General features: G+C 45.3%; 2 protein-coding genes across 2 annotated transcripts in view; both read right to left on the bottom strand.

The window, feature by feature from the left end:
* Nucleotides 1-17523, bottom strand: part of LOC309550283 (uncharacterized protein) — a 1519274-nt gene that overhangs the window by 132511 nt on the left and 1369240 nt on the right.
* Nucleotides 9328-12927, bottom strand: LOC309549999 (uncharacterized protein; the record flags this gene model as incomplete). Its single annotated transcript, XM_082250473.1, has 4 exons — nucleotides 12748-12927; nucleotides 11980-12114; nucleotides 11298-11433; nucleotides 9328-10211 (listed from the first exon to the last, which is right to left on the bottom strand). The coding sequence occupies exons 1-4, from the start codon at nucleotides 12841-12843 to the stop codon at nucleotides 9328-9330; spliced, it is 1251 nt and encodes a 416-aa protein (XP_082106599.1). The 5' UTR covers nucleotides 12844-12927.

Genomic DNA, 17523 nt, shown 5'->3' with positions numbered 1-17523 from the left:
CCTAACCTTCCCCATCAGCTGCAGGGTAACAAGCCATTTCCGACTCCTAGCTGTTCCCATTAGCTGCAGGGTAATGGGTCTTCTAAGACTCCAAACTGTTCCCAGCAGCTGCAAGGTAATGGATCTTCTCAGACTCCAAACCATCAGCTGTGGGGTACTGTTTCTTCTCAGTCACCTAGCTGCCCCTATGAGCTGCAGAGTAACAATTCTTCTCAGACTCCTAGCTGTTCCAATCATCTGCAGGGTAATGGATCTTCTTAGTCTTCTAGCTGTTCCCATCAGCTGCAAGGTAATGGATCTTCTCAGACTTCTAGCTGTTCCGATAAGCTGCTTTTTTAGCACTTTAATTCAACAACAGTCACTTTTATGATATTGATTGTTACATAATATGGATTTGTAGGTTATGCACCTTTTTAGCACTGTGACACTTTACATATTCTTATATAGTGGTATAATAAGATGCAATGCACTCAACACTGAAATATAGCACATAATGAATTAAAATTTTATTTAATCATTTAATTTTATTTAATATCTCAGCCATGAGCTACATTATATTTCACAAGTAGTCTGTTGAAGATCACACACACCTGAAGGTATCACCTTTCCCTGCCTATATGGGAAATTACCAACAGCATATTGACATAGGAAACTATTAACTCTAGCAGTACCAGACCTATTAATCATTCCTACTTCTCAGATTTCTAGTTGTTCCCATCAGCTGCGGGGTAATGGGTCTTCTCAGATTTCTAGCTGCTCTGATCAGCTGCGGGGTAATGAGTCTTTTTAGACTCCTAACCTTCCCCATCAGTTGCAGGGTAACATGCCTTTTCAGTCTCCTAACTGTTCCCATCAGCTGTAGGGTAATGGGTCTTCCCAGATTTCTAGCTGCTCCCATCAGCTGTGGGGTAAAGAGTCTTCTCAGACTCCTAGCTTTTCCCATCAGTTGCAAGGTAATGGGTCTTCTCAGTCTCTTAGCTATTCCCCTCAGCTGCAAGGTAATGGGTCTTCTAAGACTCCAAACTGTTTCCATCAGCTGCGGGGCAATGGGTCTTCTCAGATTTCTCGCTGTTTCCATCAGCTGCGGGGTAATGGGTCTGCTCAGATTCCTAGCTTTTCCTATCAGCTATGGGTTAACAAGTCTTCTCAGAATCCTAGGTATTCCCTTCTGCTGCGGGGTAATGAGTTTTCTCAGACTCCTAACTGCTCACATCAGCTGCAGGGTAACAACTCTTCTCAGACTCTTATGGCCCGTACACACGTACCGATTGTCGGCCGTAAATATTCGGCCAACGTCCGATCGGCCGATTGTCGGCTTGTTAGTATGATGCTTCCGACAACCGACTGCGACTTTTCGGCCGAACAAAATCTGGTGTGCAGGCTATAAAATTTTTGTAGGCCAACAAAGAACGGCCGATTGTTCGTCAGTCAGTACAGAATTCGGCTGACAAAAAGCAGATGAGCAAGACTGGGCATGCTCAGAGAAGAAAAAACACATGGAAAGTTTACCATCACATGACATCACTTCTGAAGTTGGTTGTTGTTGGCCGACAAAATTCGTGTGCAGTCTTGAGCACTTTTCAACCAACACAACAACACTGGACAAAAGACGGCCGATCGTTCGACCGACAATCTGTGCGTGTGTACGGGGCTTTAGTTGCTCCCATTAGCTATGGGGTAACAAGTCTTCTTAGATTCCTAGCTTTTCCCTTTAGCTGGGGTAGGAAACAAGTCTTTTCAGACTCCTAGCTATGCCCATCTGCTGCGGGGAGATTCGTTTTCTCAGACTCTTATCTGCTCCCATCAGCTGCAGGATAACGAGTCTTCTCCAACTCCTATCTGCTTCAATCAGCAGCGGGGTAATGGGTCTTCAACTCCAATCTGCTCCTATCAGCTCTAGGCTAACAAGTCTTCTTCAACTACTATCTGTTCCCATCAGCTGCAGGGTAATGAGTCTTCTCAGACTCCTATCTGTTCTCATCAGCTGTGGGGTAATAAGGCCTCCCAGACTCCTAGATGCTCTCATCAGCAGTGGGGTAACAAGGCGTCCCAGACTCCTAGATGCTCTCAGCACAGGAGGTCTCCAGCACAGGAGGTACCTTATTTAAATCTCATCATTGGCCTGTGCCTCTGTGCTTGTGACAGCTGGCTCTCTCCTTCCCTGATCCAGGTCTGCTATTATCTCAGATTCACTTGTTGCTGACCTTTGCCTTTAACCCTGATTACTCTTACCACCTTAAATTGACCCTGGATTGTTAACTGGCCTCCTTGGTTTGCTACCTGCTCTGCTATTGGGACTGTTTTTGGACCACATTTGATCATGACCTGCCCGACCCTTGGACTGTCCCGGGATTCAATTACCAGCCACTGAATACTGCCTGACCAGCCTCAGGACTACAGGTAACCTTCCTTGCCTCAGTTGATCAGCCCGGCGCTGTCTGGGCAGGATATGCTGCATTGTGTTCTAGGATCTGGGAGGGGCGCAACCAAGTAACAAACACTTCTTACTCTTCCTTGCACTTAAGTGCTCTGTGTAAAGGTTTTTTCAAAGGTAAACATTGTAAAAAAACAGATTAAGGCTTTTGATTAGACAGGCTCTTCTGGAATCCCTTATTTTACTCAGCGCAGAGGATATCAGTAGAAGTTTAGTTTATGACCGCATCCTTGTTGCATTTGCTCATTCTTCTTCTAATCCACATGAACTTCTTCTTTAAAGCTGAATACAAAAACCAGATAATCATCCCAATCCTACCACCCTTAGAGGCATTGATTCGGGAAGGTTATGCCAATATGGAAGAGGTTGTCTCATAGCCTTACACCAAGGGGTTGCTGCTGACCATGCATTCATGAATGGGCATTTACAGCTGTGTACCTGAAAACTTACTGTTGTTGGTGCCAAGTAGACTATCTAAACTAGATAAGTACCCAAGGCCAGTGATGACGTGTCTTCAGCAGTGTCTGTTAATCTGTATTCAGTATCCCCTGTTTGACTTCCTGATACTCCCTTCTGCCTAAACCCACTGACTTTTGTCTGAACCATGATCACGCTTCTGCTGGAGGATCTCCTAGGTCTCCTCATTTAATACTGACCGGAAAATCTCACCTCTGCACCTGATCTGCCTGTCAGTAGCTGACCTAGCTCCTCCAACACCTGAACGAGTCCTGAGCCCTGCATCTCTATGCAATTACTTATAGCTCCACTTTCTATGCACCAGACTGCTCACCCATCTGCTGATTTTGTGTTTCGCCTATCACATCTGCTGCATTATTCCAGACTGCTGTACCAATGGCCAGTCTTCTGCCCATCATCTTCCCACGGGGAGTCCATGCATCATTGAACCATCCAGTGGCTTCCATTGGAATCAGCATCCAGTCACTCAATGAGTCACTTGTCCACTATCAGGGCTACTTGGCTGGAGGTGTAAGAGAGGCCATTCTTGTCTAGTCAGGCTCCCCAGACATGCACAGTATGTGACAGGAACCCCCAAACCCAGTGTGAAAAAAGCAGAAAGAGACTACCCAACAGTGCCTTCATGTCATCTGTTCTCCCCTTTCCTAAATACAGAAAATAAGTGTTTGCACTATTCAAGAGTCTAGTGTCCGTCTGCCAGAGCATAACCCCTCATTGCAATACCTGGCGGTTATAAGCTGTCATAACCCCTCAGGCAATACCTGGGGGTTATGACGGACAAAGGGAATTCTAGCTAACAAGGACTTTTCCTGGGACAATATCCCAGTGAGTCAACATAAGATCGGACTACTGTGGGAGCAGGTAGCTATAAAGTGCTCCTGATACATGGGATTCTCCAGTTTCTCTGCGCCCCCTGTTCCCCTCCACTATTACTTTAAATGAGCACTCATCCACATACCAGCAACCTCCACTTTCTTGGAGGGACCTTTGTGGAAGTATTAGGGGTCACCACGCAAGCCCCCCCCCCGTCATTCCATCCTGCCCAGGTGGGGACAACACTTCACCCTCCATACACCCTTACATGGTTAGGACCTATTTTCACCTTCAATTGAAGTGACTGAACAAATGCATCTCCTTGCTATATACCCCTGAGGAAAGGTCCCAGACCCGAAACGCGTCGGTTGCCATGGAGACCTGTAAAATCTTCAATGACAATAGGATGTTTGTAACATGCATTGGTTATTTTTATTCTTCACATATGTTGAGTATTTTCCAATACTAATGTTTTAATATGTCAAAGTACATTTATACAATTTTTAAAAATTTTTGGTGTCTTGCCTGCCCCTAAACTCCCAGCCGCAATGGGGGAGTTTTCTGTTTGACTTTCCTAAATACAAAGCTTCTCCTGAATGGCTGAGCAGTACTCGGTCCAAGTCTATTTTGTTCCAGGAGTGGGGCAGGAAGCAATGTTCCCTCTAATTTTTTACTGAGCTGAGCAAATAAAAAAATTTCTGAGCGCAAACCTTTAGATTGAGCAATGGGGGGGGGGGGGGGGGGACGTCAATGCAGAGTGACCAGCTTGCCCCAATCAACTGCAGAGTGCCACAGCAATGCCCCCAATAAACTGCAGAGTGCCACAGCAATGCCCCCAATAAACTGCAGAGTGCCACAGCAATGCCCCCAATAAATTGCAGAGTGTCACAGCAATGCCCCCAATACATTGCAGAGTGTCACAGCAATGCCCCCAATACATTGCAGAGTGTCACAGCAATGCCCCCAATACATTGCAGAGTGCCACAGCAATGCCCCCAATACATTGCAGAGTGCCACAGCAATGCCCCCAATAAACTGCAGAGTGCCACAGCAATGCCCCCAATACATTGCAGAGTGCCACAGCAATGCCCCCAATACATTGCAGAGTGCCACAGCAATGCCCCCAATACATTGCAGAGTGCCACAGCAATGCCCCCAATACATTGCAGAGTGCCACAGCATTGCCCCCAATAAACTGCAGAGTGCCACAGCAATGCCCCCAATAAACTGCAGAGTGCCACAGCATTGCCCCCAATAAACTGCAGAGTGCCACAGCATTGCCCCCAATAAACTGCAGAGTGCCACAGCATTGCCCCCAATAAACTGCAGAGTGCCACAGCATTGCCCCCAATAAACTGCAGAGTGCCACAGCATTGCCCCCAATAAACTGCAGAGTGCCACAGCATTGCCCCCAATAAACTGCAGAGTGCCACAGCATTGCCCCCAATAAACTGCAGAGTGCCACAGCATTGCCCCCAATAAACTGCAGAGTGCCACAGCATTGCCCCCAATAAACTGCAGAGTGCCACAGCATTGCCCCCAATAAACTGCAGAGTGCCACAGCATTGCCCCCAATAAAATGCAGAGTGCCACAGCAATGCCCCCAATAAAATGCAGAGTGCCACAGCAATGCCCCCAATAAAATGCAGAGTGCCACAGCAATGCCCCCAATAAATTGCAGAGTGCCACAGCATTGCCCCCAATAAATTGCAGAGTGCCACAGCATTGCCCCCAATAAATTGCAGAGTGCCACAGCAATGCCCCCAATAAATTGCAGAGTGCCACAGCAATGCCCCCAATAAACTGCAGAGTGCCACAGCATTGCCCCCAATAAACTGCAGAGTGCCACAGCATTGCCCCCAATAAACTGCAGAGTGCCACAGCATTGCCCCCAATAAACTGCAGAGTGCCACAGCATTGCCCCCAATAAACTGCAGAGTGCCACAGCATTGCCCCCAATAAAATGCAGAGTGCCACAGCATTGCCCCCAATAAAATGCAGAGTGCCACAGCATTGCCCCCAATAAAATGCAGAGTGCCACAGCATTGCCCCCAATAAAATGCAGAGTGCCACAGCATTGCCCCCAATAAAATGCAGAGTGCCACAGCAATGCCCCCAATAAAATGCAGAGTGCCACAGCAATGCCCCCAATAAAATGCAGAGTGCCACAGCAATGCCCCCAATAAAATGCAGAGTGCCACAGCAATGCCCCCAATAAAATGCAGAGTGCCACAGCAATGCCCCCAATAAAATGCAGAGTGCCACAGCAATGCCCCCAATAAAATGCAGAGTGCCACAGCAATGCCCCCAATAAAATGCAGAGTGCCACAGCAATGCCCCCAATAAAATGCAGAGTGCCACAGCAATGCCCCCAATAAAATGCAGAGTGCCACAGCAATGCCCCCAATAAAATGCAGAGTGCCACAGCAATGCCCCCAATAAACTGCAGAGTGCCACAGCAATGCCCCCCCGCGACCCCGTGCACTTACCTCACGGACGGTCACGGCACTCTGTCTTCAGTCCCCGGCTTCCAGCTTCCCGCGTCTCCATCCTCCCGAGTCCCGGCGCCTCCTCCTCGGCCAATGGCATGAAGTTGGCCTTTCGGCCAATCAGGAAGCGGGAGGACCCGCTCCCTGATTGGCCAGGAGGAGGATCCGTATGACAATAGCGAATTTTCATTCGCTATTGTCACACGATGGGCGTGCTCTCGGGGTGCACGCTCTGCTCCCTGGCCGCTCCGTCTGCGGCTGCGCCGTCTAACTAGGTGCTTGCGCGGGACGTAATTTCCACTGCGCGACCGCGCACGCGCGCACCTTAAAGGGAACACTGGCAGGAAGAATCATGATTTTATGAATGTAAGTATTTTTACATCTTGAGTGTAGCACCCTTGTCCTAAGCAGGGTTGCTAGTAAATTTAGTTGTGCTAGGTGGTAGCTAGCCTGGCTGATTTGTAGTCTTTGTGGTCGTTGGATTTCCCTCCTAATTCTGGTTTGGCTGTATTTCTCCCTTCCGTCAGTAGGTGGCACTGTTACCTTTGGCATTAGTGTGATGAATTGTGGTTATTGGATTTCCCTCCTAGTCCTGCTTTGGCTGTATTTCTCCCTTATGTCAGTAGGTGGCGCTGTTATATTTGGCATTAGTGTGATGAATTACAGTAAGTCTAGGTTATATATACTTTTCTCAGCCAATCACACTGGTAGCTGAGTATGCTGGGAGAAGCTATTTATTTGGAGGAAGTCAGTCGATCTGGGTCCTTTTCCACCCAGAGTGGGTGGGTGTGTGAGGAACAGCTGCTGTTGGGTAGGCTTGAAGCCTGGGGCCTAGCCATGTGCTCGGGGCTCTGGAAGGGAGAGCCTGCACCCTACCTGGAAGCATGAAGGAAAGGATTGAGACCTGAGATGAAGTACCAGAGGTGACTCTGCCATGGACCAGAGAACCATGGAGAGCCTGGGAAAGTGGCAAGATGGAATCATCCACAGAGTTCCTGCTCCTTTCATTAGTTACATATTGTTGCTATAGGAGACAGCTTGTGCTACAAAGTACAGATTGCTGGTTTCAGCTAAAAGGCTCTTTTTCTGTACCACTGTCTACCTATTCTACATTTTTGTCTAAGGAGTCTGCCGATCTTCTGTTTTTGACCAAGGGTGTCCTGTGCCCTACCCCTCTCTCCCACGTTTCCTGTTGAGAGAAATTAACTTCTCTTTTCTCAAGCACAAAAGTGGCTGGCGCCCATCTTTCTACCTTGTACACAACCAACCATGCCTGGTAATCTGCACTTTGAGGAGAGATGTTGCCCCCCCCCCGTCTCTGGGGGTCACCACCAGGCCTCTGGAGGTTGGGGGGGGGGGCGCTACAAGAGTAATACAAAAAAGTGTTATTTTATTTTTTAATTAGGTAAGTATTCAAATGTTTCATCCAAAAATGTCATATTTTACATTGTCAGCCAGAAGGCTGCACTGTCCAATCAAATGAAGATGCCTGTACAGGAATATAGATCCTGCACTGAAATGGTGAGTGCCTTCATGTCATCTGTTCTCCCCTTTCCTTCATCTACAAGCAATATCCACCTCACTACAATGTCTTCCATTGAAGATCAGGGGAGATCAGACTACACTGCTAGGGGGACTCATCCAGCAGCAACCCATCCTTCTTTTCTCTCCTAGCAGAACTTTGAGGTCTTTAGCGAATTTGGTATTTCATACATGTAGCATTTCCCCCTAGGGAGCTGCTGATATTGGATTCCCCTGGGTTACCGATTGCAACAGTTCATAAAATATTATCACTTTAACGTTTGGCTCAGAAAATGAACAGTCCAGGGGATTTGGTTTTTGCGTTTTATTTTAGAACTTGGATGGGAGAAGGGATGAGTGGGATACTCCAAAGAGGACATCTATCTGTAGAGTATGCGGCAAGGGCACTGCTTCACTCTGCCACCAAAGTGAAGATAGTGAAATTGATCCTGTTGTGTTGAACGTTCAGGGTCCCAAACTTGGCACCCCCTTTCTCACTTGCTGTGTTTGCTGGCTCTTGTCCACTGACCCTCACTGGATTGGTCCCTTTCCTGGGCAGACCCCTGGCAAGCTCCCTGGTACTCACGGGCACTGTTTTTCCTCAGGTTGCTCTGCCTCCTGGGACCTGGCTTTCCGCCCAAAGATGCCCTGTCATATGGCCCTCTGATTCCTCCTGTATTGAATTGTATTGTAACTGTATTGTCTTTCCCCACACTGTAAAGCGCTGCGCAAACTGTTGGCGCTATATAAATCCTGTATTATAATAATAATAATGGGCCCTTGGCTTTTAGGACCAATCCCAGGATGCACCACTCCTGTGCCAACCCACTGGGACAGCCACAAAAGCCTGTGTGTCATTGGCTGGGTTTCCTCCACTGTCCAACAGGCTCCCCTATTGGACACAGTGGGGACACTTCCTCAGACCCAGTGAATCACACATGGATACATGTAACAGGCCTAACTACTGAACAGACTCCCCTGATAAGCAGATGGAGAAAACAATGCTTTTACCTAGCACCTATCTAGGAGGGTGCTACATCCATTGTAAAGATCAGAGGAGTGCTGAGCCACGCGTTTTCTGATGTGTATATCAAGGTGTGCTTCTTCCCAGTGTGAGATCTCTGATGTAGGGCAAATTATGATTCATATAGAAGACATTTCCCGCGCTCAGGACAATTATCCACCTTTGGGGTTGTGTAGGTTCTCTGAGCTTTGGCAAGGCAAGACTTTGGTGAAAAAACATTTCCATTTCCCGCACCTCAGGACACAAATAGCCCTCGGGGATTGTGTGGGTTCTCTGATGGCTGCAAAGATATGACTTCTATAAAAAAAAATATCCTGCACTCAGGGAAGGAACATGGCTGCTCCCTTATGTGAGATCGCTGAGGCCTGATTTCTGAAGAAAACATTTACTTCAATTAGGGTAGGAATACGGCTTCTCGTCTATGTGCACACTATTGGGGAAACTGTTCTTATCTGAACAAAATTTCCCACACTCTGGGCAAGAATACAGCTTCTCTCCCCCCTAGGATTTTTGAGGTTTGATCATTTCTAATTCTAGAGAATACAATTTTTCACACGGGTGGAAAAATACTATTTTAGTGTGTGGCACATCTGATGTTCAGAAAGTTGAGACATCCATGAAAAACATTTCCCGCATTCAAGACAGGAATACGGCTTCTCACCCGTGTGAAACCTCCGGTGTGCGTTGAGATTGGACTTCTGTGAAAAACATTTCCCACACTCATGGCAGAAATATGGCTTCTCCCCTGTGTGAGATCTCTGATGTTTAACAAGTTCTGATTTCTGTTTAAAACCTTTCCCGCATGTGGGGCAGGAATACGGTTTCTCACCGGTGTGCAATCTCTGGTGTTTGGTAAGACTAGTCTTTTCTGAAAAACATTTCCCGCACATTAGGCAGGAATACGGCTTCTCCCCCGTGTGAATTCTTTGATGTATAACAAGGTCTGTTTTCTGTGAGAAACTTTTCCAGCACTCAGCGCAGGCATACGGCTTCTCCCCCAAGTGCAATCTCTGATGTCTGGAAAGACTGCCCCTCTGTGAAAAACATTTGCCGCACTCAGGGCAGGAATACGGGCTCTCTCCTGTGTGAGATCTTTGATGTGTAGCAAGGTGTGATTTCTGTGTATAACATTTCCCACAGTAAGTGCAAGGATAAAGATTCTCCCCCGTGTGAAGTTTTTGATGTCTCGTAAGACAGGACTTCTGTGAATAACATTTCCCACACTCAGGGCAGGAAAATTTCTCGGCTCCCTGAATTCTGGCCCCATCCCTCACAGTACGAGGTTGCTCAGAGTCAGAGAGATTTAATGGTCCATCCAAACTGTAAAGTCCTCCATACATAGCTGAGCTCATTCTCATTCCTCCCGCACAATCTCTTGTGATGTCCTCGTCTTCCATTTTACAACCTGGAGATAAAGAAGGATGATCCTTTGAGGGTTTTTTGATGGCACAAATATAAAAACACAATCAATAGATATGGTAGGGTAATCCACTTAAATCAAGATTCCATCTGGATCAGGTGGATTTGAGTGAGCAGATGTTTTTAGTGGATGTCCGAACCAGCTGGAAATCTTCCATTCTTTGGTAAAAGGGCTTTTGGTCCCCCTCCTTAAAACACTTTGACATTTCCACAGCCTTCTCTGAAAAGCAGGAACCGATAGGGACTGGGAGGTGCATGCTTTTAAGCTGGCCATACACCTGCCGAAAAATCGTTCGAAAATCTGTCATTTTGTCCAATAGTCCGTTTTTCCTCCAGTTAATGGGCACAAATAGAAAATCGTTTTCAACTTTTCAGAGTCGTAAAATCGAAAGAACAGTTTTGAAAATCTGGCGGCCGATCGATAAACGAACGATAAATTGAAAGGTTAATGTGTTTCTCGGCCGACCTATTTGCACTAGGTATATGTGACAAACTGAATTCATTTATGTCCATTGAACAATTTATCGTTCAAAATTCGGTCATTACATGATGGCACGATCGTCTGCTCTCAGGGCCGATTTTTCGTTTTTTGAAAATGAGTTTGCCCAATATTTCGGCAGGTGTATGGCCAGCTTTAGGCATCCTAGAATTCTAGGCACTGGGTCATGTAATCTCTGATAAACCAGAGGTTTAAAGTTCAGACTTGCAGACCCTTTAGCATAGAACAAGTGACCTTAGTCCTAGGCTTCTGGTGATGAGCAGCACCAGAGAGAGTTTGCAGCAGTATGTTCTAGAAAGTTAAGCATTCAAGTCTTTATGTTATTTCTTGATTTTCATCCCAACAAGACTATAATAATAGTTTTATGTTAACCTTTCTTAGGTTGGTCTCTTCTTTGAGCAGACTTAAATCTAAATCTGAGAGGCCAACCTAAGAAAGGAACAATCTGTATCTGTGCTACTATAACTAGGAGTAAAACACAACTCAATACTGCCAGATGAACCTCAGGATGGTTGTCAGTTCAGTTTATTATTGGCGGATATCACTCATCTACTGCAAACCTTGGACCAATCAGTGTTCAGTAACAGTTTAGAGATAACAGAATAAAACATTATGGCTCACCTGTGCTGATCTCTGTAGGGGTATCCTCCTCTATAAATGTCCTCATCATTCCATCCTCCTCCATATATCGCTGATCATCCCTCACATACGTCTCTTCTACTTCACCCTCAACTTTTATCTTCATCCAATTTTCACCCTAAATCAACAGAATGGCAGAAAATAACATTGGTAATAATGAAGCTTTAATCTTGTGATATCATATAAAAATCTACACATTGTCCCCATGAGTCCATGTTTCAGAAACTCAATCCCACTAACCTTGTAATGGTGAGTGATGGTGTGATCTTCCTGTGTGGAATCCCGGGAATACAGAGGACGGGGACATCTCTCTGGTGGGTTCCCATTACTGGATCCATCTGTAGGAAACACACACACTGACTGAATACATTGTTTCTATGTGTTTATCAGATGATGGGGGATCTAGGTGGAGCCTCCGTACTGCTCTCACCTTTACAATAAAGTCTCCTCTTACCCGGTGATGTGAGGGGCGGCTGATTCTCCATCATGGCGTCCTTGTAGAGATCCTTGTGTCCTTCTAAATACTCCCACTCCTCCATGGAGAAATAGACAGTGACATCCTGACACCTTATAGGAACCTGACACACACAATGATACAGTCACCATCCAGACACATCCCTTGTCTGTTACTGGATAATGTCCCAGAATTCCCAGCACCGCTCACCTCTCCTGTCAGCAGCTCCATCATCTTCTTGGTGACTTCTAGAATCTTCTGCATGTTGTGTCTCTCAGGTTTTAGGGAGTCACATGGAGGCACTGTGATGGTCATATGATCACCTGACTTCAGAGGAGGAAATCTCTGTGATGAGGAACCAATAGGAATATCATGTTAGAATCTCAGAATCCTCCTCACCTCTCCGGTCTGGGTTTTAATAATAGAGATAAGAGTGATGTCATGTGACCTCCCAGAATCCTCCTCACCTCTCCGGTCAGGTCTGTGTTTTATTAATAGAGATAAGAGTGATGTCATGTGACCTCCCAGAATCCTCCTCACCTCTCCAGTCAGGTCTGTGTTTTATTAATAGAGATAAGAGTAATGTCATGTGACCTCCCAGAATCCTCCTCACCTCTCTGGTGATGTCTGTGTTTTATTAATAGAGATAAGAGTGATGTCATGTGACCTCCCAGAATCCTCCTCACCTCTCCGGTCAGGTCTGTGTTTTATTAATAGAGATAAGAGTGATGTCATGTGACCTCCCAGAATCCTCCTCACCTCTCCAGTCAGGTCTGTGTTTTATTAATAGAGATAAGAGTAATGTCATGTGACCTCCCAGAATCCTCCTCACCTCTCTGGTGATGTCTGTGTTTTATTAATAGAGATAAGAGTGATGTCATGTGACCTCCCAGAATCCTCCTCACCTCTCCGGTCAGGTCTGCCTTTTATTAATAGAGATAAAAGTGATGTCATGTGACCTTCCAGAATCCTCCTCACCTCTCCGGTCAGCAGGTAGATGATCTCCAGGGTGAGGTTTAGTATCCTATTAGTCATGTGATTCCGGTCCTCCTCCATCATCATTGATGTGGTCATTTGAGCTATACAGGTTTCTCTGTAGGTGGATAATGAAGAATTATGTGGATGGTATTGGATGTACAATATTAGGATGAGGATACAAGGGGTAATTGGCAAGTGTAGATTGGGTTACTTAGAGTTTGCCAAGTTTCTTGCCCCTGATAAACCTGGTATAATTCATCCTATCTCCTTAATCAGAAATTACAGTTTCTGTTTTGTCTCTGAACTATTTTGCTTATTTTTAGATCTACAAATAAGGAACTATCAATGGGATATTTTTGATTGTTACCTTTGGAGGGTACTAGAGGAGCTATTGTCAGCTGTGGGCGACATCTACTAATGCACACAATATAACTACAGTAGAGGAGAGTCCTCTTCATGCTACTTAAAGCTGTACGTGGTGTTAAGGGACCAACACTGTTTTTAAGGACAACATCAGCAGCAGTATACTTCCCCAGGATACATCTCGGGGGATCGGGAATTCATTTTTTCCCCTGCTGGAGCAAATTGGATCATGCTTTGCTGGGGTTTTTTGCCTTCCTTTGGATCTACTGTGGGTATAGGATTGTGTATTGATTTTATTTTTGCATTGGTTGAACTAGATGGACTTGTGTCTTTTTTTAACCTGACTAACTATGTCACTATCACCAAGCACCACTGCCCCTCTCTCCTATACCCCCGCCCCCCCCCCCCCCGGTACTGGTGCCCTTCGCTCCCCCTACAAAGTACAAGATTTCCCCTTTCACCAGCAGGTTACCTTGGCTCCAATGCCCTCTCACTCTCATTGAACATAATTAGAAATAACTACATAATGCGAAAAAGGTCCTTCTAAAAAAAAAAAAAAAAAAAATTCTTACAAAGTAAATCCAACCTCAGTCATGTCTTCCACAGAAGATATAGATCCTCGCCAATCACGAATGCCATCCGAAAACTACCATGCCCACCGGGCCGCTATATCGCTACTGTCGCAAATGACAGATCCCCGTCCAGCTTTTGTATGTAAGCAAGATGGGTGGGGATCCAGGCGACATCACTAACCAAATTTGGTCATGATTATGTTTCATCAATCACATTACTTTGGATACCTACCTTCATTAGCAGAGGATGGACATGACGGGGGGTGTAAATAGAAAATACGATCTTATTACCTCCTCTGCTACCTCTTCCAGCAATGTCTCCTCTCTACTTCCCGACTCACCTCTCACCCGGAACTTCTTATTTATACCTGACATCACTTCCCATCTGTACCTGACATCACTTCCTGTCTTCCATAGAGACTTCCTGTCTGGGTAGAAGTGAGATCACCAACTTGTGGAGCTCAGTGGAACTGCAGAGCCGAGAAACGTCTCGTAGTGTAAACACGGCCTTGTGCTGTGTGTGTGTATATACTGTATATCATTAGAGATGCATAGCTCTCAACTGTCCTTGATTTCAAGGGACAGTCCCTGATTTGGAACAATGTCCCTCTGTCCCTTTTTCCTCCTCATTTGTCCATCATTTTGGTCTGATCTATATAGTTGTATATAAAATGCACTTTTTATCTTTCAAAAAGTGTTTCCCTGTGCTAAACCTTTCAACCAATTTCTAAAATGTTGCATTTGTAAATTTCAAAAGCCAAAATAAAGGAATAGTATATATATATATATATATATATATATATATATATATATATATATATATATAAAGCTGGGTTCACATATATGCAAATTGGCTAAGTTTTACACCACATCCAATTTGCATGACACATGAATGTGACTGGTTCTCAATGGAGCCAGTTCACCCATGTCTAGGGAGGCCATAAAGTTGCCACCTCATCCCTTTAAACCCAAACATATATAAATTACACTGGTTCTGAGGCTAATATAATGCACATAAGGGACCAAGTGCGTTTATTTACCACCTTAATCAGCCACAGAACCTGTGTAATCAATATGTGTTTGGTTTTAAAGGGATGAGGTGGCAACCCTAGGTGGCCACGGTACGGTTTCCTAAAGGGTTCTGTTTTTTGTGTCCGATTCAGGAGCGAATTCAGGGAAAAATTCAGCCCTGAATAGTACCTAAACCAGTGAACACAAACTCACCAGACTCTGGACTGCAAACCGCAGCCGGACATGTTTGAACCCAGCCTCATTCTCCTTTAGGGGGGGAGATAGGAGGAGGTGTCCTGTGCCTACATACTTTTGCTAATAGGTGTCCCTCGTTCCCATCTCAAAAAGTTATGAGGTATGTAGATACATTTCCCGGGGAAACTTTGAAGAAACTCAGTTTTGAAGGTTCTCTTCCTGGCAATTGAGACAAATCTCTAAGGATCGCTCAAAGACTTAAAACGGAACTTTACCCATAACCACTCGATAGAAAATAATACATAATTATGCTACCAAAATTAGTGTGTGCTGTAAATTGCCTCCAGCATTGTTCCTGTTTCTTCTTTCTGGAGGCCACAATTTTGCTGAAACCCAACTGCAAATCATAAAGCCAAACTAAACCCATCAATTTACCATTTTCAAAAAGCAGTTTGATTTGATTGTGTCCTCCAAAAAACTGTCAAACCATTAAATGGTCGGTGTCCTAACTGATCACATGTGCAGCACCATGGCAGTTGCAGTTCACACAGAAGCAGCTTCCTTGGCTGTAAAGAATAAGGGTTTTTAGGCCCCTTTCACGCTTGTACGACTTGTCCTGCGACTTGGGATTGCAAAGTCGCATGATAAGTCATACCCCATGATTTCCAATGAGTATTGTTCATATCTGTGATACTTCAATGTAGTCTCTGCACTACTTTGTTTCGACTTTAATGTGACTTGAGGTCAATAGACCTCAAGATTAATTGTAGTAACAGAAAAAAGCTGCTCAGGTGGGTAAAGCACTCCAGTGCAGGTCGGATCCGCCATCCAGTCATCAAGTAATCAAAGAGAAAGTATGACTGCACTCAGGAGTTGACAGGTTGACGCGTTTCACGATTCTACAGATCACTTACTCATAACCATGGTTATGAGTAAGCGATCTGTAGAATCGTGAAACGCGTCAACCTGTCCCATGTCTGTGTGATGCACTGAATGTATTCAAGTTTTATGGGGAATAAAACACTTCTATTTCATCTACTCCTGAGTGCGGTCAGACCTCAAGATTACACAGGCATTGCTTCAAGTCACATTTAAGTCGCGTCAAAGTCGCAAGACTTTTAGGTCATACAAGTGTGAAAGGGGCCTAATTCCGCTTTAAGGCTATCAGGAGATCGGCCTCTACAAACTCAGCAGTGCCTAAAAATGAAGAGTAACTGAACAGAGCAGGGTGAGACAGCGTATTACTGGATTTTATTTACATAGCTATACCTGCAAAAGGGGCCAGCTTGAAGTCATCTAGCAGGACTTCATTTTCTGACTAAAGTTCTACTTAAAGTATGGCTACCATCTGACCAGCAACAGCACTTTATATCTACAGTATAAAAAACATTATATATATAAAAATCTATATAAAACATTTCCAGTTTTTTGTGGCTTAGTGGTTAGCACATTTGTGTTGCAGCACTGGGATTGTTGGTTCGAAAACCCAGGCAGGACACTATCTGCATGGAGTTTTCATGTTCTCCCTTTGCTTGTGTGGGTTTCCTCCCACACTCCAAAGACATTCTGGTTGGTTAACTGGCTCCTGTCTAAATTGTCATTCTTATGTATGTGTGCATGTGACATAGGAACCGTAGATTGTAAGCTCCTTGTGGGTTGAGACTGATATAGAGTATGTGAAGCATTGAGTAAATTGAAGACACTTCAAATGCCTGAAATAAATAATATAATTTTTTTGGGCAGCATGTTAAGTGCAAGCTGTCATTCAGCTGGAGTTGCTTCAAATAGTCACACAATTTGCATAACAATTTGTGCCTAGACAAGGCTCCTAAGAAGGCATTTAAGTGTATGAATCTTCCTCTAGACTGAGTGAGAGTGTTCTTGGCAGTGGGTGCAAGTTTATTGCACCTTTGACTTTTCCTGGGAGTAAATCCACATTGGACTTGGGTCAGGAGAAGGGTGGATGGAGCCAGTTGCTGAGCAAGACAAAATGTCCTCTATGGATCGTAGTCCTATCTGTTGACTTCTCTTCTGTCTCCTTTCCATGTCTGTGTTCAGCCAGTGAGTGGAGAAGGATGTCAACTGTCACTTATTAATGGCCCACAGTCAGAGCCTCTCAGCCTAGAATGTCCAGCCAGCCATAATGACCTGGCTCAGCTATAGTCCGCTGTCAAGACCAGGTCCAAGCCATCTCACTCAGCTCTCAAACCAAGGCCCATCTAGCCCACACATCTGTCAAGCCTAGCCCCAGTTTGCCCTCCTCATTAGTCAAGTTCATGCTTAAGTAGCCCAGGCCCAGTTGCCAAATCCAGGTTCAGCTAACACATTCAGCTTTCAAGCCCAGGCCCAGCTAGCCCACCTAGCTTTCAAACTTAAACCTACCCAATCCCCCATCCCCAGCAGTAAGGCTAAGACCCATTAGCCTAGCCAGCAATCAAGCTTAGGCTCAGCTTGTTCACCCAGCTGTAAAGCCCAAGTCCAACTAGCCCACTCAGATGTCAAGCTCAGACCCAGCAAACCCATTCAACTGCCCAACCCAGTCCCAGCTAGACCACTCAGCTGTCTATCCCAGGCCCAGGTAGTCCATTCAGTTCTCAAGTTCAGTTCTAGATAGCTCACTCAAAAGCCAAGACCG

Source organism: Pelophylax lessonae, assembly GCF_965119305.1.
Source record: "Pelophylax lessonae genome assembly, chromosome: 3".
Classification (NCBI taxonomy): Eukaryota; Metazoa; Chordata; class Amphibia; order Anura; family Ranidae; genus Pelophylax; species Pelophylax lessonae.
This window is presented reverse-complemented; position numbering and strand designations above follow the sequence as displayed.